Raw genomic sequence first — 21589 nt, forward strand, 5'->3', positions numbered from 1 at the left:
CGACATTTTTAATTCTAAGAGAGACAAAACTGAAATAGAATTTGAAAACGCAAGAAAATATTTTAAAGACTTGGTCTTTACTTGTTTAAATAAATTCATATATTTTTTTTACTTAGCTTCTTATAACTTTCAGAAAGACAATTTTAGAGAAAAAATAAATAACCTTAAAAATGATTTTAGGATTTTTAAACACATATACCTTTCTACCTTTTAAATTCCTTCTTCTTCTTTCCTGACAATTTAAATCAATGTTCAAGTATTTTTTTTTTTTTTTTATTGTAAAGAATAATTAATACATTTTAATTTAATTCTTCATTTTAGCTTCTGTTTTTTCGACAAAGAATATTTGTAAAATATTTCTTCAAACTTATTATGATTAAAATTCTAATAAAATTTTTTGGCAAATCTAGAAATTTAAAGATTATTTCAAAGTCTTTTGAATTTCTTTTAAAATTTTTGTTATGGAAAATCTAGAAGAAATAACGATTTGTCTTTGTTAGAAATATAGCTTGGTCCAATTTGTTATATATTCTAACAAAATGCAGATTGGATTTTAACCTATTTAAAACATGTCATCAAAATTCTAAAATTAAAGATTCGAATTAGCTAGTTTCTCTCTCCTTTTTTTTGGTTGAATTTTGAATTTTAAAGAGTCAAAATTAAATGTAATTTTAATTTTTTTTCCTGTTTTCTCCTCTTTTAAACCGTTCAATTAAGTTTTTTTTTATCATTTATTCTCTACAAAAAACCTTCCGTAAAAAGAAAAAAAATATACAGACAGAAATACCCAAGTATTTTTAACTGAGTCCCTTTGGGGCCCCGGGGGAAGTTGTAGTGGTTTTGAAAATGTAAAATACGGGAATGGCCCCGCTTGCTTTCATTTCAGTGCGTGGTGCTTAGTGGAAAAAGTTTAGATACCCCTGGTGTAAAGCATCTAAAAAAGTGCGTAAATGCTTATATTTGCCTCTTTGTGACTTTGATATATTTATTCATTCATTTTATTTTTATTGTTATCCATATCCAATATTAATTTTAATATATATATATATATATATATATATTTAAACTGTTTTCCCTTTCATTCATTAGAATTATTATTTAATTGTATTTATTTATTTATGTATTTTAATTGAATGGGTAGGTTAAGGGTGGTTTCACAAAAATAAATAGAAAAGAACATTATATTTTTTTGTAGTAACACACAGTAATAAGTACACATTATTAAGCATAAATTAAGCATGGAAGTGTTTATAAACTGCATCCTCATGAGCATTCATGTCAGAAATATGCCTTATAAATGATTTAATCAGTATTTTCAAATGCAATCATAACACTTAATAGTATGTACTTCTCATAAAGTGTTACCACTTTTGTTTAACTGTGCACTGTGTTGTGCTGCACTGTTAATGCTCAATAAAGCACATTATACATATAAAAATGACATAATATCAAGAGAGCTAATAGCTATAAGCAGTCTTGTCTAACAAGCATAATCATTTCTATATTACTGACTACATGATTAATGCTTCAGTTTTAACTTCACCTCCCAATGAGTTGCACTATATATATAATTTAAGGCTAATGATGTGTAAAATTGTGTTTTTAGTAACAACCAAGCGTGCAGCAGCGCAGTGAGGAAGCCCGCCATCTCTCTGGCAGACAGCACAGAGCTCAGGTAAATATTTTTTGGTATGCACACTCACACACTCGCATGATGTTTGTACACCCACATGCATGCTCCTAATTTGCTAAATAACTGCATATTTTGTCCACCAGTGTTGTAATTATTACGAATTACACCTGCACTCCACAGTTTTCTATGTGATGTGTGACAGAGTGCTGCTGAGCATCATGTATCTGATGGTGGAGACCATTCGGCTTCAAACGGAGGACGACAGACCAGAGTGGAGAGCAGCCAGGGAGGCCTTCAAGACTGAGCTAGGTGTTTGGAAAATGCAGCTAAACCACAATCTGGTGCAGATATTGACCGTTCACCCCATTTTAGGTGCGCCTCTGTACAACGGCGAGCCTTTTTCCCTGCTCCTCTTCACTATGGTAACCAAGTTCTGCAGCATGAACGCACCACATTTCCCCATGAAGAAAGTACTGCTGCTCCTATGGAAGACCATCCTGGTTAGTATAAGCCAAGACGCTTTTTCCTCCAGTATTTGGTGTACAGTAGAGATGCGCGGATAGGCAATTATATCATCCGCATCTCCAAAGTTGTCATCCACCCGCCGTCCACCCGAACCAACATTTTATCAGGACCGTACCCGCCCGCCAACCGCCCGCTGAAATACATCAGAGATTGTCCGCCTTTACCACTCACAGAGCTATTTATACCTGTTTCACAGAGTAATGATGACAATTGGAGCCGCTAACGTTCCGGCGACTATTCAATAGCGTTCATCCTGATTACAAGTATAAGGGCGTGCCGTGAAGCCATTGCCTTAGACATCTTCAACAACATGTACGAACCGATCTTTAGTCCGGCAACATGATGTGTGCAGCTTCTGCAATAACGCGTTCAAGATTGAAAGGCATACTGGGTGATACAGAGTACACTGATGGTTGTGATAAAAAACAACTTTAACACTTACTAATATGCACCACGCTGTGAAGCCACACCCAACAAGATTGACAAACACATTTCGGGAGAACATCCTCACAGAAACACAACATAAACGCAACACAACAAATACCCACAATCCTTTGTATTCATGACACTTCCTGAATATGTTTTACACCCCGCGCCCCCAACCCTGCCCACCTTACCGACGCACGGGGGGTGGCGGGGGGGTTTGCTGCTAGGGGTGTATAAAATAGTCAGGAAGTGTCATGAATACAAAGGATTATGGGTATTTGTTGTGTTGCGTTTATGTTGTGATACTGTGAGGATGTTCTCCCGAAATGTGTCTGTCGTTCTTAATTGGTGTGGCTTCACAGCGTGGCGCATATTACTAAGAGTGTTAAAATTGTTTATATAACAACCATTAGTGTACTCTGTGTCACCCAGTATGCCACACACAACACAACTGGACTGACAAGCAGATCATACATGTTGTAGTAGGCGTTAAAGCCAATGGCTTCATATTACGCCCTCATATTTATTAACTGGGTGACTACCGGGAGTCATTCAGGACAATAATGGCGTCACTTATTGTCTTCTTCGCTTTATGACACGGGTCTTAAATGGCACTTTGAATGGCAAAGGATACCAATCACAGAACCATGCATATCAAATAATTCCGGATGGTTCAACCGCCACCCGCCCGAATCTAATTAAAATCTATTTTTTCGTCATGTCAACCGCCCGACCCGCGGTTTATCCGCGGATGAGACCGCAAACCGCACATCTCTAGTGTACAGTTCTGCTTTTTTCTCATGGTTTTCCCTTCTAAAGCACATTATAAGGTAACCAAAACTGTATACACGGCTTTCAAAGTGATGCAATAGCTCGTTGAGAAATGTTGTTCTAAAACTGTTCGACAAATTGGTGACCCTCGCCCCATCCTTGTTTGTGAATTACTTAGCATTTCATGGAAGCTGCTTTTATAGCCAATCATGGCACCCACCTGTTCCCAATTAGCCTGCACACCTGTGGGATGTTCCATATAAGTGTTTGATGAGCATTCCTCAACTTTATCAGTAATTATTACCACCTTTCCCAACTTCTTTGTCACGTGTTGCTGGCATCAAATTCTAAAGTTAATGATTATTTACACACAAAAAAAATGTTTATCAGTTTGAACATCAAATATGTTGTCTTTGTAGCATATTCAACTGAATATGGGTTGAAAATGATTTGTAAATCATTGTATTCTGTTTATATTTACATCTAAGACAATTTCCCAACTCATATGGAAACAAGGTTTGTATCTAAAAATTGTTTTTATTATGTTAACATTGTTAAAATATTTTACAAACATTTTTTTCCCCCATCATTGTAAATTACATTAGATATGTGTCAAGCCACATTTAACAACATACAATAAACTCAGCAACCACAATGTATCCAACCGGGCATTATGTACGTTTTCCTATTCATTCCAAACATAAGTGAATAGAAGCACAAAATGCTCCTCTTCCAGTTCACCCTGGGGGGTTTCGAGGAGCTCCAGGAGATGAAAGTACGAGGCCGCGAGCGTCTCAACCTGCCCCCGCTCCCCGAGGACAGCATCAAGGTGGTGAGGGCCATGAGGGCCGCGTCGCCCCCGGCCTCCGCCATGGAGCTCATCGAGCAGCAGCAGCAGCAGAAGAGAGGGCGGCGCAGTCGAAGGGTATAGAACCCCCGACACCCACCCACCCGAGCATCAGTGGACACACACACATGAATTATATCTTACAGTACAGTTCTACACACACAAACTAGCACCTCCACCTGCTGGCTTCTTCATTAGACACTAACAGCATTATTAGTGCTAACGGATCATACACAACAATAACACTAAATTTTCATCCCATTAAAGCCATCCTTCTCTAATCCAACAACAACAACGAGGCCAACAATGATGGGACGCTTTAGGAGCGCGCACGGCGCACTCTTATGGTTTCTCATTGCCCCTCTTCCTTGTGTCCCCACAGAGTGCCTTTGTTGATAGCTTGGAAGGAGACAGTCCCTTTCCCAAGAAGCAGGTCTTTACCCGCAAATTCCCTCTCCTTCTTCTGCACTGAGCTTCTTTTGCACTCCTTCACTTCCTCTCTCTCTTTTTATGGCCTCCTCTCCTAACCCCATTCATTCATGCATCAGTCCATTAACAAATATTACTTCCACCCTTAAACTACTTTTGACAATGTAAATGCAAAACCAAATTTTTTTTTTTAAATGTGACTTTCGATAAAAAGTGCTTCACATGACTCACAACAGTTTAGGGATATTCGGCTTTCAGGCTGACTTTTAAGGGTCAATCCAAAATGCATTATAACAAGAGCTGTGAAATGTTATTTAAAGGCCTACTGAAATGAGATTTCCTTATTTAAACGGGGATAGCAGGTCCATTCTATGTGTCATACTTGATCATTTCGCGATATTGCCATATTTTTGCTGAAAGGATTTCGTAGAGAACATCCACGATTAAGTTTGCAACTTTTTGTGCTGATAAAATAGCCTTGCCTGTACTGGAAGTAGCAGACCATGTGCGCGTGACGTCACGGGTTGTGGAGCTCCTCACATCCTCACATTGTTTACAATCATGGCCACCAGCAGCAAGAGCGATTCGGACCGAGAAAGCGACGATTTTCCCATTAGTTTGAGCGAGGATGAAAGATTTGTGGATGAGCAAAGTTTAGATAGATAGATAGTACTATATTTATTCCGTCAGGAGAGTTCCTTCAGGAAAATTAAAATTTTCAGCACAATCCCATTCAAGATCAGACAAACATTACAGGGAGACAGAACAGAATCGCTGACGGGTCTGCCGGCTTCCAGCACCCCTTACATTAAAGGTGAGATATAGGTAAACGGGGGGGGGGGAAATGGAGAAAAAAGGTAGAAGATTAAAATAAAATAAAAAAATCGGTCTTAGCCTGGGACCTAGAGAGGAGGTGCAGACTGAGGCCAAGGGAAAAAAAACAACTCATAGCCATGGTACACATCCCTCTTCCATGTGTGTAAGAGGGAAACCTCAAATATCAAAGAACACAGAGCACATTAAAGACATTAAAGCAGCAGATACAAGCAGCCACTTCTACATACAGATATGAATAAAAAGTAAAAGAAACATATCCACTGTGGTGGCCTCTGCGGTGTTCCACGCCATCGTCCGCTGGGGTGGGGAGAGTATGGCCAGAGACAGGAGCAGACCCAACAAAGCAACCAAAACAGCCGACTCCACTGCCGAGAGTGAAGGTTTAGAAAAAAAAAAAAAAAACTAGACGGCAGAGCGATTCAGATGTTATTCGGCATATTTACTAAGATAATTCTGGAAAATCCCTTATCTGCTTAATGTGTTACTAGTGTTTTAGTGACATTATATGGTCGTACCTGTACAACCTGAAGGTCGGAGGGGTGTGGTGACCGCCAGTGTCTCAGAGGGAAGCCACATTTCTCGACGAGGCGAAGGCAGCCGATGCTTCCTCCACGTTGGAAGCATCCGACGGTCGGGGGCGGCCGGTGGGAGGAGGCAAGAGCTGCCTCTTTGACAGGTGCAGGACGACGGAAGCTCTCCGCTCATGTCTACGGTAAAAGCCAACTTATTACCACCATTTTCTCACTGAAACCTGCCGGTTGACATGTGGTAGGGAACCATATTCGCTTGACCGCTCTGTTCCATAGTAAAGCTTTACCGTCATCTCTCGGGAATGTAAACAAGGAAACACCGGCTGTGTTTGTGTTGCTAAAGGCGGCCGCAATACACCTCTTCCCACCTACAGCTTTCTTCTTTGACGTCTCCATTATTCATTGAACCAATTGCAAAAGATTTAGCAACACAGATGTGCATAATACTGTGGAATTATGCGATAAAAAGAGACGATTTATAGCTGTGAACAGTGCTGGACCAAAATGTCTTCTACAATGCGTGACGCCACGCACACGCGTCATCATACCGCTTTTAGCATGTTACTTTTGCACAAAATTTAAAATTACAATTTAGTAAACTAAAGCGGCCGTATTGGCATGTGTTGCAATGTTAATATTTCATCATTGATATATAAACTATCAGACTGCGTGGTCGCTAGTAGTGGCTTTCAGTAGGACTTTAAAAAAACAGATTAATCACACTTTCAAATTTGGATGAGTCATTGGTTATCACTCGCTTTACTTAATTTAAATTCACTTAAAAAAAAAAAAAGACCTTATTATTTAGACACAAATGCAATTTTACTGTCAGAATTTCATACAGCACAGGTGTCCGCCAAATCATTTAATGTGTCCCGCAAAAGCCTGGAAATGTGTTTACTCCATCTTTCTTACAAAATGTATTCATTGTATGCATTTTGAAGGAACATTTTTTTATAATGCATCATTTGCATATGTTTTAAACTTTAATATTATCTGCTCATGCAGCAAATATATTATTATTATTATTAGAGGTGGGAATTATGAGGCACCTCACAATTTGATCTGATTCAAAATGAATTCTCGATTCAAAGAGATTAACGCAATGTATTATTTGGTATAAGAATTATAATAAAACCTTTTGGTTGCTGACATATGACATATGTGCTGTGAGTAAGCATGGAAATGCACTTAAAAATATTTTTTTAAATTGATTCCTGAAAAAATATATATACATATTTATTTATATGTATACAGTACATGCCAAAAGTTTGGACACACCTTCTTATTCAATGTGTTTTCTTTATTTTAATGACTATTTACTTTGTAGCCTACTTAGTGGCCTAGTTGTTAGAGCAGGGGTCGGGAACCTTTTTGGCTGAGAGAGCCATGATAGCCAAATATTTTAAAATGTATTTCCGTGAGAGCCGTATGATATTTTTAACACAGAATACAACTGTCAGGTTCAAACACCGATGACATCTATTAAACAGACAAGAAGCAAGGAATTAAACAGAGACTGGATTCTATTTAGCTCAATGAGGAGAAACGCGTGGACCTGTACCCTTGCACAGTGTCTTCTCACGCTCTGACAAGAGAATTCTACGCCTCCTCTTTTATTTGGACTTTCCCTGATTACAACAACTAAATGCGTGGATCTCTTATTCTTTCTAATAACATAGTTATTCTGAAAGCAACAAAAAATACATAAAATACTTTTGCCCATTAATGCGACTTCTTGAAGTGGTGCAATAGAAACAGATGGATGGATTAAAATGCATGAGAATGTTTTATATTTTGAATGTTATTTTTAACACTGTGATTACCAGTGGAATTATTAATTACTTTGTGTTAAGCAACGTCAGCTGAGATTTATCTGAGAGCCAGATGGGGTCATCAAAAGAGCCACATCTGGCTCTAGAGCCATAGGTTCCCTACCCCTGTGTTAGAGTGTCCGCCCTGAGATCGGTAGGTCGTGAGTTCAAATCCCCAAAGACTATAAAAATGGGACCCGTTACCTCCCTGCTTGACACTCAGCATTAAGGGTTGGAATTGGGGGTTGAAACACCATAAATGATTCCCGGGCGCGGCACCGCTGCTGCCCACTGCTTCCCTCACCTCCCAGGGGATGATCAAGGGTGATGGGTCAAATGCAGAGAATCTAGTATGTGTGTGACAATCATTGGTACTTTAACTTTTTTTAGATTGTCACTGAAGGCATCAAAACTATGAACACATGTGGCGTTATGTACTTAAAGGGGAACATTATCGCAATTTCAAAAGGGTTAAAAACAATAAAAATCAGTTCCCAGTGGCTTGTGGTATTTTTTTAAGTTTTTTTCAAAATGTTACCGGTCCCGGAATATCCCTAAATAAGCTTTAAAGTGCCTTATTTTCGCTATCTTCGAAACCACTGTCCATTTCCCTGTGACGTCATGCAGTGCTGCCAATACAAACAAACAATGGCGAATAGCACAGCAAAATATAGCGAAGTTAGCCCGGATTCAGACTCTGATTTCAGCGGCTTAAGCGATTCAACAGATTACGCATGTATTGAAACAGATGGTCGGAGTATGGAGGCAGATAGCGAAAACGAAATTGAAGAAGAAATTGAAGCTATTGAGCGAATAGCTATTGACGCTATTCGGCCATAGAGTGGGTGTACCTAATGAAGTGGCCCATAGCAGAGCTGCCTTATTAGCATCGCCGGTAAAATGTGCGGACCAAACGATCAGGACTTATTGCATCTTGTGACACTGGAGCAACTTAAATCCGTCGATTGGTAAGTGTTTGTTTCGCATCAAATGTGGGTATCTAGTTTCAAATGTACATACAGCTAGCGTAAATAGCATGTTAGCATCGATTAGCATAGCATGTTAGCATCGATTAGCTGGCAGTCATGCCGTGACCAAATATGTCTGATTAGCACATAAGTCAACAACATCAACAAAACTCACCTTTGTGATTTCGTTGACTTAATCGTTGCAAATGCATCTGCAGGTTATCCATACATCTCTGTGCCATGTCTGTCTTAGCATCGCCAGTCAAATGTGGAGACACTTTTGCACATTCAATGGGGGTCTGCCGGCATATTTCTTGCCAGTGGTGCAACTTGAATCCCTCCCTGTTAGTGTTGTTACACCCTCCGACAACACACCCACCAGGCATGATGTCTCCAAGGTTCCAAAAAATAGTCGAAAAAACTGAAAATAACAGAACTGAGACCCGGTGTTTGTAATGTGAAAATGAAAATGGCGGCTGTGTTACCTCGGTGACGTCACGTTCTGACGTCATCGGTAAAAGACCGATAAACAGAAAGGCGTTTAATTTGCCAAAATTCACCCATTTAGTGTTCGGAAATCGGTTAAAAAAATACATGGTCTTTTTTCTGCAACATCAAGGTATATATTGACGCTTACATAGGTTTGGTGATAATGTTCCCCTTTAACAAAACAAGGGGGGGACTCCGGGATATCGATACTTTTGAAAAACAAATTTGTACTTTTGCCTTTATTAATTGATTATGATAATAATACACCACAGGACAACAATTTAAGTCAAAAAATAAAATATTTATTACAAAAGTAATATCAATAGCAATAAAGTAATGCAAATAAAGTGCAAAACAACTACTGAACCTGGCTTGTTGCCTCAAAACACACAAACACTTAAGATAAATAACAAAACTCTAGTTATTGAACAAAGTTGTAAACATGAACACAAAACAAAAGAACTGAGAAATTCAAATAAAAAAGTAATAATATCAATTACAATAAAGTAAATAGTGCAAATAAGGTGAAAACAAATACTGAACTTGGCTAGTCGCCTCACAACACACAAGAAAAAGAAAACACTAGTTATTAAACAGTTGTAAAAATGAACACAAAACAAAAGAACTGAGAAATTCTTATCGTTATTTTAGTGCAATAAAATACTTTACAGTTTACAACCAAGACATTAAGTCGCACTGCAAATGCACGCGTGTGCTTGTGCGTGTCTGCGTGAACCTCAGAGCGAATTATACTGATGTGTGTGTGTGCGAACGCACCAAACGTAATGTTAATTGTATTTATTTTATTTTATTTTGGGTTGAAGATGAATTTTTAAAGGGGAACATTATCAGCAGACCTATGTAAGCGTCAATATATACCTTGATGGTGCAGAAAAAAGACCATCTATTTTTTTAACTGATTTCCGAACCCTAAATGGGTGAATTTTGGCAAATTAAACGCCTTTCTGTTTATCGGGCTGGAGGTGATGACGTCAGAATGTGACGTCTCCGAGGTAATACAGCCGCCATTTTCATTTTCAACACATTACAAACACCGGGTCTCAGCTCTGTTATTTTCCGTTTTTTTTTTGACTATTTTTTGGAACCTTGGAGACATCATGCCTCGACAGTGTGTTGTCGGAGGGTGTAACAACACTAACAGGGAGGGATTCAAGTTGCACCACTGGCCCAAAGATGCCAAAGTGTCTGCCGCCACACCCCCATTGAATGTGCTGGAGTGTCTCCACATTTGACCGGCGATGCTAAGACAGACATGGCACAGAGATGTATGGATAACCTGCAAATGCATTTGCAACGATAGTCAACGAAATCACAAAGGTGAGTTTTGTTGATGTTGACTGCCAGCTAATCGATGCTAACATGCTACGCTAATCGATGCTAACAGGCTATTTACCGGCGGTGCTAAAGCAGACATGGCACAGAGATGTATGGATAACCTGCAAATACATTTGCAACGATAGTCAACAAAATCACAAAGTTGAGTTTTGTTGATGTTGACTGCTAGCTAATCGATGCTAATATGCTATGCTAATCGATGCTAACAGGCTATTTACCGGCGGTGCTAAAGCAGACATGGCACAGAGATGTATGGATAACCTGCAGATGCATTTGCAACTATATTACGTTTCCTTCCACCCACATTTAATGCGAAACAAACACTTACCAATCGACGGATTTAAGTTGCTCCAGTGTCACAAGATGCGAAAGTCCTGATCGTTTGGTCCGAACATTTTACCGGCGATGCTAACGCAGCTATTCGGCCATGCTATGGCTATGAATAGCGTCAATAGCTATTCGCTCAATAGCTTCAGTTTCTTCTTCAATATTTTCATACTCCAACCATCTGTTTCAATACATGCGTAATCTGTTGAATCGCTTAAGTCGCTGTAATCCGAGTTTGAATCCGAGCTAATGTCGCTATATCTTGCTGTGGTATTCGCCATTGTTTGTTTACATTGGCAGCACTGTGTGACGTCACAGGGAAATGGCCAGTGTCTTCGCAGAGAGCCGAAAATAAGGCACTTTAAAGCTTTATTTAGGGATATTCCGAGACCGGTAACATTTTGAAAAAAAACTTCAAAAAATACAACAAGCCACTGGGAACTGATTTTTATTGTTTTTAACCCTTTTGAAATTGTGATAATGTTCCCCTTTAAAGTGTTTTTAAATCTCGTTCGCGACCCATCACTAGGGAGGAGGGTGGAGTTTTTTTTTTAAATCGGAGTGATTCGCTTAATTTGGTGAAGTATCGATACCATCACGCCCGTATCGATACGATACCGATACTCACCAAGTATCGATACGCCCAGCCCTAGACCTCAGAGGCCACTTCCCTCTACAAACAGCCCGTTTGGCCAGGTAAAGCCGACTCTTCCTAACTTTTCTGTGAGTAGTCAATGTCTTCATTTGCATCTTTAACACGGCTCACTCTTCCGTTTCCTCTTTAGTCTCCGTCCCCTCACCCCTGTGTCTTCCTCTCTCCTCTCTGTTGTCTATTTCTATTTCTTTCAAACCCACGCACACCTCCCTTTTCCGCTCTATTTACTTCCTCCACCTCAGTCCAGAGGCAGGCTTTTGAGATGCAGGACTGACTCTGCTGGCTGTCAGCCACTCTCATAGCACCACCACCACCACCACCACGTCGTGTCCCATCACATTGCTGCCTTGATGCACTTATACGCAAAAGTAGGGGTCAACGTCATGCAAACGCATTTATAGAAGAAGGGACTTCAAGTTTGTAGGATTTGATTGACAGGCCACCTCATTCAACGCATGCCGTTCAATGGAGTTGCCCCCTAACCCCCGTAGTAAGACTCCCGTCACGTCCCCACCTAGCAGGGAATGGCTTCTTCATAGGGAATGTGTCCTACTCAAAGAGTCCCGCCAGTGGCGCACCATCCGCACCGCACAGCGCTGACTCATGCCTGACGCTTGCACTTATATTCTCATTCATTATAGCTACAACCCAGGTGTGTGTGTGTGTGTGTGTGTGTGTGTGTGTGTGTGTGTGTCACGCTTGAAATGCTACAAATTGTATTTCATTTTAGATATGAGCGCTTGGCTTTTAAGTGCTCATGCAAGGAGATTTGTTTGCAGTTTTAATGCAGATGTATGGTAAGTTACTCAACAGATGTTGCTTGCGCTTGCTGTGGAAAGTGTTTATTTTTTGAAGTATGTTTATAATTTTTTAAACATTTTTAGAAAACATGCTAATTTATTAGTAAATGGTTTTGCCATTTAACGCCACTCGCCAGCTAGCTTAGCTTAGCGTTGCTAGCTTAGCTTTGCTTAACATTAGACCAGAGACTTTTTTTGCTTTTTAGAAAACATGCTAATTGATTATTTTGAAAAAAATGTTTAAGTTTTGCCATTTAACACCACTCACCAGCTAGCTTAGCGTTGCTAGCTTAGCTTAGTTTAGCTTAACATTAGACCAGATACTTTTTTGCTTTTTTAGAAAAAATGGTAATTGATTATTTTGAAAAAATGTTTTAAGTTTTGCCATTTAACGCCACTCGCCAGCTAATTTAGTTTAGCGTTGCTAGCTTAGCTTACCTTAACATTAGACCAGAGACTTTTTTTGCTTTTTAGAAAACATGATAATTGATTATTTCGAAAAAATGTTTACGTTTTGCCATTTAACGCCACTCGCCAGCTAGCTTAGCTTAGCGTTGCTAGCTTAGCTTAGCTTAACATTAGACCAGAGACTTTTTTGCTTTTTAGAAAAAATGCTAATTGATTATTTTGAAAAAATTTTTAAGTTTTGCCATTTAACGCCACTCGCCAGCTAGCTTAGCTTAGCTTTGCTTAACATTAGACCAGATACTTTTTTACTTTTTAGAAAACATGCTAATTGATTATTTTGAAAAAATGTTTAAGTTTTGCCATTTAACGCCACTTGCCAGCTATCTTAGCTTAGCGTTGCTAGCTTAGCTTAGCTTAACATTAGACCAGAGACTTTTTTTGCTTTTTAGTAAACATGCTAATTGGTTATTTTGAAAAAATGTTTAAGTTTTGCCATTTAACGGCACTCGCCAGCTAGCTTAGTTTAGTGTTCTTAGCTAAGCTTAGTTTAGCTTAACATTAGACCAGAGACATTTTTTGCTTCTTTATTGCTAAATATGCTAAAACAGCTGTAAAAAATTGTGTTAGCTTAGTTTAGCTAGAAAGTAAGGGTGTAAAACTTTGGGTACCTTAACGATTCCATCCAATTTTGATTCCTCGAGTGACGATTCAATTCAAAATCAATTCTCAATTCAACACGATTCTCGATTCAAACCAATTCTTGCAATGTATTATTTGGTATGATGATTACAATGCAACTCTTTCAAAACAGGTTACAGGTTAGAAAAGATCTTTATGGTTGCATGAAGATTTCCTAAAAACATTTTTTTTTTCATTCTTCTTAAACAATTAATTTAAGAAGAAATATATTTATTTTATCAATTTTTAAAAATGAGTCGTTTTCAAAACGGTATGAATAAAAATGCTAATTGCTTATTTTGAAAAAATATTTTTGTTTTTCCATTTAACGCCACTCGCCAGCTAGTTTAGCTTAGCATTCTTAGCTTAGCTTAGTTTAGCTTAACATTAGACCAGAGACATTTTTTGCTTTTTTATTGCTTAATATGCTAAAACAGCTGTAAAAAATTGTGTTAGCTTAGTTTAGCTAGAAAGTAAGAGTGTAAATCTTTGGGTACCTTAACGATTCCATCCAACTTTGATTCCTCGAGTGACGATTCCATTCAAAATCAATTCTCAATTCAACACGATTCTCGATTCAAACCAATTCTTGCAATGTATTATTTGGTATGATGATTACAATGCAACTCTATCAAAACAGGTTATAGGTTAGAAAAAATCCATCTGGTTGCATGAAGATTGCCTAAAAACAATACATTTTTTAAAATTCTTATAAAACAATGAATTTAAGAAGAAAAAATAGTTGTTTTTTTAATTGATTTTTAAAAATGATGAGTTGTTTTCGAAACGGGATGAATAAGAATGCTAATTGCTTATTTTAAAAAAATATTTTTGTTTTTCCATTTAACGCCACTCGCCAGCTAGTTTAGCTTAGCATTCTTAGCTTAGCTTAGTTTAGCTTAACATTAGACCAGAGACATTTTTTGCTTTTTTATTGCTAAATATGCTAAAACAGCTGTAAAAAGATGTGTTAGTTTAGTTTAGCTAGAAAGTAAGGGTGTACATTTTTGGGTACCTTAATGATTCCATCCAATTTTAATTCCTCGAGTGACGATTCCATTCAAAATCAATTCTCCATTCAACACGATTCTCGATTCAAACCAATTCTTGCAATGCATTATTTGGTATGATGATTACAATGCAACTCTTTCAAAACAGGTTATAGGTTAGAAAAGATCCTTCTGGTTCCATGAAGATTTCCTAAAAACATTTTTTTTTTATTCTTCTTATACAATTAATTTAAGAAAAAATGTATTTTTTTATTGATTTTTAAAATGAGTCGTTTTCGAAACGTTATGAATAATAATGCTATTTGTTTATTTTGAAAAAATGTTTTTGTTTTGCCGTTTAACGCCACTCACTAGCTAGCTTAGCTTAGCGTTCTTAGCTTAGCTTAGTTTAGCTTAATATTAGACCAGAGAAATGTTAGCTTTTTTATGGCTAAATATGCAAACATAGCTGTAAAAATTTATGTTAGCTTAGTTTAGCATAAAGGCTAGAAAGTAAGGGAGTGAATCTTTTGGCACCTTAACGATTCCATCCGATTTTGATTCCTCGAGTGACGATTTGATTCAGAATCAATTCTCGATTCAACGCGATTCTCGATTCAAAGCAATTCTTGCAATGTATTATTTGGTATTATAATTACAATGCACCTCTTTGAAAACAGGTTATAGTTTAGAAAAGATCCTTCTTCAACATTTTTTATATATTATTCTTGTAAAACAATAATTTAAGAAGAAAAAATTGTTGTTTTTTAGTTTATTTTCAAAAATGATGAGTTGTTTTTGAAACGGGATGAATAAGAATGCTAATTGCTTATTTTGCAAAAACGTTCTTGTTTTGACATTTAACGCCACTCGACAGCTAGCTTAGCTTAGCGTTCTTAGCTTAGCTTAGTTACATTTTGGCTTTTTTATTGCTAAATATGCTAAAACTGCTGTAAAAATTGTGTTAGCTTAGTTTAGCATAAAGGCTAGAAAGTAAAGTTGTGAATCATTTGGCACCTTAACGATTCGATTTGATTTTGATTCCTGGAGTGACCATTCGATTCGGAATCAATTCTCGATTAAACACGATTCTCGATTCAAACCAATTCTTGCAATGTATTATTTTGTATGGTAATTACAAAGCAACTCTATCAAAACAGGTTATAGGTTAGAAAAAATCCATCTGGTTGCATGAAGATTGCCTAAAAACAATAATTTTTTAAAAATTCTTATAAAACAATGAATTTAAGAAGAAAAAATAGTTGTTGTTTTTTGATTGATTTTTAAAAATGATGAGTTTTCGAAACAGGATGAATAAGAATGCTAATTGCTTATTTTGCAAAAATGTTTAAGTTTTGCTATTTAACGCCACTCGCCAGCTAGCTTAGCGTTCTTAGCTTAGTTTAGCTTAACATTAGACTAGAGACATTTGGCTTTTTTATTGCTAAATATGCTAAAACAGCTGTAAAAATTGTGTTAGCTTAGTTTAGCATAAAGGCTAGAAAGTAAGGTTGTGAATCATTTGGCACCTTAAACTTGAAAAAATATGAGTCATTTTCGAAACGGGATGAGTAAGAATAGCGATTCGGATGAAAATAAATTACCTTACGAAAAACCTTTCTTCTCGAATACCTAAAATATAAACTATTAACTTTAAAGATAGGGAACGCTTACCTTAGCTTGGTAAGCCTAATTTAAAGACGTGTAAAGTGTTCCCTCCACATGGCTGAATTTGCTTACTCAGTTATCGTCGTTTAGCATCGAGACTAAAAAGTCACGGAACTATATGTCCAAATATTTTCTGTACGGTATAAACCTAAATATGATACTTTTAAAGCTTGAGCAACTGTTAGCTTAGCTTAGTGTAGCTTAGCGTGCCGTTAAACAGGAAGTCTACTCTCCTACACTCGGAAGTTGGAAGTCGAAGATAGGAATGATGTTACAGCAGCTCAGTTGTGAACATTCTAGTTACGATGTCGGAAATCAAGATGTCCACATCCACGGAAACCATGTTTATGCTTGCATTGGCTGAATATTAGCAACTTATGGAAAAATACGCACTTCAAACACAGTGGAAGAAGACGAAACACTAATTGTTTTGCTTAAAACAATATATAAAACAATATATTTTAACATACACATATTGAAATGTCAAACAATACAACACACACGGCTGATTTAGTTTTACGAAAAATAGTCAGAAAAGGCTAATAATGGATATTACAGAAGCTTCTGTTATTGTTTACACTCAGAGCAGCCCTCTTTGAAGCCAACTCGGCGGTTGCGAGGACTTTCTGAGTGGGAAATCCAACCTCGGCGGGCCTTCCAGTTCAAATCTCTCTGAACTCGGAAATTCCCACTTCACAGTGCAAATGAGAAGCGGCATTTTCATAGACAGGAAGTGTTTCTACTTTCATACACGTTTGATTCTTTAAAGCAGGGGTAGGGAACCTATGATGACTGCATCTGGCTCTCGGATAAATCTGAGCTGACACTACTTAACACAATAAGTAATGAATAATTCCATTTGTAATCACAGTGTTAAAAATAACGTTAAAAATATAAAAATGCTCATGCATTTGAATCCATCCATCCTTTTTCTACCACACCTGTTCAAGAAGTTGCCTTAAGGGTAAGAAATAATTTATTTATTATTGGTTAGTGTACGGTTAGCCCTCTTGGGGGTTCTTCAACAAGGCCCAGCTGGGCCATTAACACACATTTTGCTGATTTTGAGGCCGGTCCTGGCAGCACCCTGCTTCGCTGCAGACCCGCAGGCCACGCCCCATCCTAAGTTAGCTTCAGAATAACAATGTTATTACAAATAATAAGAGACCTATTATACTCTAGAAATGTTGGTCTTACTTAAAAATGTACACTTTTAGTTGTATTCAGTGTTAAAAATATATTATATGGCTCTTACGTAAATACATTTTAAAATATTTGGCTTCTTGGCTCTCTCAGCCAAAAAGGTTCCTGACCCCTGCTTTAAAGCTTAGTTTAGCATTGAGATTAAAGGCCTACTGAAATGAGATGTTCTTATTTAAACGGGGATAGCAGGTCCATTCTATGTGTCATACTTGATCATTTCGCGATATTGCCATATTTTTGCTGAAAGGATTTAGTAGAGAACATCGACGATTAAGTTCGCAACTTTTGGTCGCTAATAAAAAAGCATTGCCTGTACCGGAAATAGCAGACGATGTGCGCGTGTCGTCACGGGTTGTGGAGCTCCTCACATCTGAACATTGTTTACAATCATAGCCACCAGCAGTGAGAGCGATTCGGACCGAGAAAACGACAATTTCCCCATTAAATTGAGCGAGGATGAAAGATTTCTGGATGAGGAAAGTGAGAGTGAAGGACTAGAAGAAAAAAAAAGATGAGGGCAGTGGGAGCGATTCAGATGTTATTAGACACATTTACTAGGATAATTCTGGAAAATCCCTTATCTGATTATTGTGTTACTAGTGTTTTAGTGAGATTATAAAGTCATACCTGAAAGTCGGAGGGGTGCGGTGACCGCCAGTGTCTCTGAGTGAAGCCATGGAGGAGCCAAGAAAGTCGCAGCTGCCTCTTTGACAGCTGCAGGAAGAACAACACAAGCTCTGCTCATGTTTACGGTAAGAGCCAACTTATTACCACAATTTTCTCACCAAAACCTGCCGGTTGACATGTGGTAGAGAAACATGTTTGCTTGACCGCTCTGTTCCATATTAAAGCTTCACAACAAACAGAGAAACACCGGCTGTGTTTGTGTTGCTACAGCCGGACGAAATACACCGCTTTACACCAACAGCATTCTTCTTTGACGTCTCCATTATTAATTGAACAAATTGCAAAAGATTCAGCAACACAGATGTCCAAAATACTGTGTAATTACGCGATTAAATCGGACGACTTTTAGCCGTGAGTGGTGCTGGGAGAAAATGTCCGCTACAACCAATAACGTCACAAGCCCGCGTCAACATAAGCGTCATCATTCCGCGACGTTTTCAACAGGACATTCGCGGGAAATTTAAAATTGCAATTTAGTAAACTAAAAAGGCCGTATTGGCATGTGTTGCAATGTTAATATTTCATCATTGATATATAAACTATCAGACTGTGTGGTCGCTAGTAGTGGCTTTCAGTAGGACTTTAAAACCTCAGAGAGTTCAAATATAAGATGTGTGGTATATCTGCTTATGCTTCAACTCTGAGTGACCGTTAGCTTAGCGTGCCCTTAGAACAGGAAGTCTACTCTTACTGTTTGAGCCAAATACACTTTCTGTCTGTCAAATTGATGACATCACTAAAGGGGTTAGCTCCAAGGCCAAGTGCCTGGCTATTTAGGGAGGAGTCAGGATCTTGCTCAGGTGTTGCTGAGTAGAGGCGCAACAGTTTCTGACTGTGACAGGCTAGATTTTGTTTGTTCCCGTGTATGTTCCGTTTTTGTACAAAGTATGTTATATAAATGTGAGTTTATGATATTAAATATTTTAGTTAAACATGGACACAATTTTTGGACATGGATTATTAGCCGGCTGCACATGTCGGAACTAGCTTCATTATATTGGGCACCAGTAGCAGTAATAGTAAAGGACTTTACCGCTACAAATAAGTCAAAAACGTGTTTATTTTTTTATTTGTATTTTTGTGACAAAAATATTTAATATCATAAACTCACATTTATATAACACACTTTTTACAAAAACGGAAAATACAAACAAAGACTAGCCTGTCACAGTCAAAAATTGTTGCGCCTCTAACTCAGCAACACCTGAGTTAGATCCCGACTCCTTCCTAAATAGCCAGGCACTTGGCCTTGGAGCCAACCCCTTTAGTGATGTCATGAATTTGACAGACAGAAAGAGTATATGGCTCTAAAACTTACACTTGCTCGCTTAGTTTCTACTCTCATATACCTTTGATACTCATAAGCCAGGGGGTGTCCGAAGTGCGGCCCGGGGGCCATTTGCGGGCCGCAGCTAATCGTTTACCGGCCCGCCACACTTTCTGCAAAATTGATAGTATTGCAAAAATTTAAAAAAATCATTTAAAAAAAGTGGAATGAGGTGAAATCTAATGAGAAAAAGTGGCAATGTTGACACAAAGCTGCCATGCAGGCAGTTTTTCTGTTCCTTTTGTCTTTATTTTCTTTTTTTTCCATTGCTCCAAAAAAAAGGACCAAAAAAAATCTGTTTTAGTGAATTATTACTTAAAAAATATCACTTTAAAATGTTTTATGTAGAAAAAATATTGCATATGTTGTGTGGTTGCCATATAAAAACATCAAAGTTTTGACAAAAGAGCATAAAACAAACAAAACTATATTTTAAACTTAAAATCGACAGATGCATCGGAAGTTGATCTTGAAATTTAAGTGTTAAAAAAAACTTAATAAAAATGTATCACTTTATAAGTGGGGAACCTTTCGGATCTCAAATATATTTAGTAGGATTTTATTTAACTTTTCACTGTGATTACTCAAAAATATTAAATAATTAAAATCAATGGAGGGCTTTAATTGCTAAATAAAAGAACTCTCCTGAAGGAATCAAAATCAATAAAGTACTATATATCTCTAGATACAGCATATTTCACTACTTTTACTATAAAAAACAAAATTGTCTTTGACAGAAAAGGCATAAAACCTTATTTGTTTTACTTTATATCAACCTCAAGTTGATTTAGAGATTTACTGTAAGCATTAAATTAAAAATAATAATAATAATTTTACTTATTTTTAACATTTTAGTGACTGAGACCAGGAGCCCTGAGGATTAAAAAAAAAATCCATATATTTTGTTATGGTTTGAAAATGAAAAATATCAAAATGGTCCCCGCATGCTTACATTTTTCCATGTGGAAAAAGTTTGAACACGCCTGTTATAAGTTTAGTTCAGCACTAACAAGAAGTGTTTCTATTCTCATGCATTTTCGACACTTGTTAGCTGAGCGCAGTATTAAAATAGGAAGTATTTGTACTCATAGGTCCTTGACACTTGTTAGCTTAGCATAGCATTAAGACCATAGACATCTTCTAAGGGTACGCAGCATCCAGCGCTACTGCCTCCTGTCGCTAACGAGACGCAGGGCCGCCATCTTGGAGTGGTGATCCGCTCCCCTCTGCAATTTATTGGGCAGGAGCGATGAACTGTCAGCGCATTTAATTCATCTTACCTCACTGAATACCACTGACTTTCACACATTTTTTTGTCATACGTGTAGCTATTACAAAGGACACATGTTTTGGCGTGTTTTTTTATTCATAGTTTGCTTAACAGTAATATAATTCTTATATGCCAGGGGTCGGCAACCTTTACCACTCAAAGAGCCATTTTGACCCGTTTCACAAAATATAGAAGACAATGGGAGCCGCAAAACTCTTTTGAAATTTAAAATGAAATAACACAGCATAAAGAGTTTTTTTCTGCTTTGTGCTATGAGTAAACCAGGGGTCTTAGACACCTTAAATGAATCCCGCTTGACAGCATTACACTTGTCAAACCTCCCAAAATTTCCAGGAGGTTCCCGAATTCTCACAGCAACCATTCTCGCGAATATCTACTGATGGTCACTCAGATAACAATAAGCGCGTGCTATGAAGCCACTGCCTTTGACGCATTCTACAACATGTACAAAACGCTTACCAGCCGAGAAACATGTTGTTTGTGGTTTCCACAGATGGACTCACGTGACTGCAAGGCATATTTGTTCAACAGCCATACAGGCCACACTGAAGGTTGTGATATAAACAACTTTAACACTCTTACTAATATGCGCCACACTGTGAACCCACACCACACAAGAATGACAAACACATTTCGGGAGACATTCCTCACAGTAACACAGCAAATACCCAGAATCCTTTGCATCCATGACTCTTCCTGACAATATTATACACCCCGCTAGCACCAAACCCCGCCACTCCCTCACCATCCGTGCGTCGGTTGAGGTGGGCAGGGTTGGGGAGACGGGGGTGTATAATAGTCAGGAATAGTCATGAATGCAAAGGATTCTGGGCATTTGTTGTGTTGCGTTTATGTCGTGTTACTGTGAGGATAATAATAATAATGGATTAGATTTATTTCGCGCTTTTCTATTGTTAGATACTCAAAGCGC

The 21589-nt window shown here is 37.9% G+C and overlaps 1 protein-coding gene across 5 annotated transcripts in view; it reads left to right on the forward strand.

Moving 5' to 3' along the window:
* The window catches only part of strip2 (striatin interacting protein 2), an 88042-nt gene that overhangs the window by 18227 nt on the left and 48226 nt on the right, over positions 1–21589 (forward strand). For 4 of the 5 annotated variants that reach the window (XM_061914544.1, XM_061914543.1, XM_061914541.1 and 1 more), the window contains exons 6-10: positions 1607–1675; positions 1836–1942; positions 2006–2133; positions 4092–4280; positions 4585–4635. In XM_061914544.1, the coding sequence (XP_061770528.1) occupies positions 1607–1675; positions 1836–1942; positions 2006–2133; positions 4092–4280; positions 4585–4635 (544 nt within the window). The remainder of the gene's footprint in view (positions 1–1606; positions 1676–1835; positions 1943–2005; positions 2134–4091; positions 4281–4584; positions 4636–21589) is intronic. The other variant, XM_061914542.1, reaches the window with a different exon arrangement.

Source organism: Nerophis ophidion, linkage group LG10 (genome assembly GCF_033978795.1).
Source record: "Nerophis ophidion isolate RoL-2023_Sa linkage group LG10, RoL_Noph_v1.0, whole genome shotgun sequence".
NCBI lineage: Eukaryota > Metazoa > Chordata > Actinopteri > Syngnathiformes > Syngnathidae > Nerophis > Nerophis ophidion.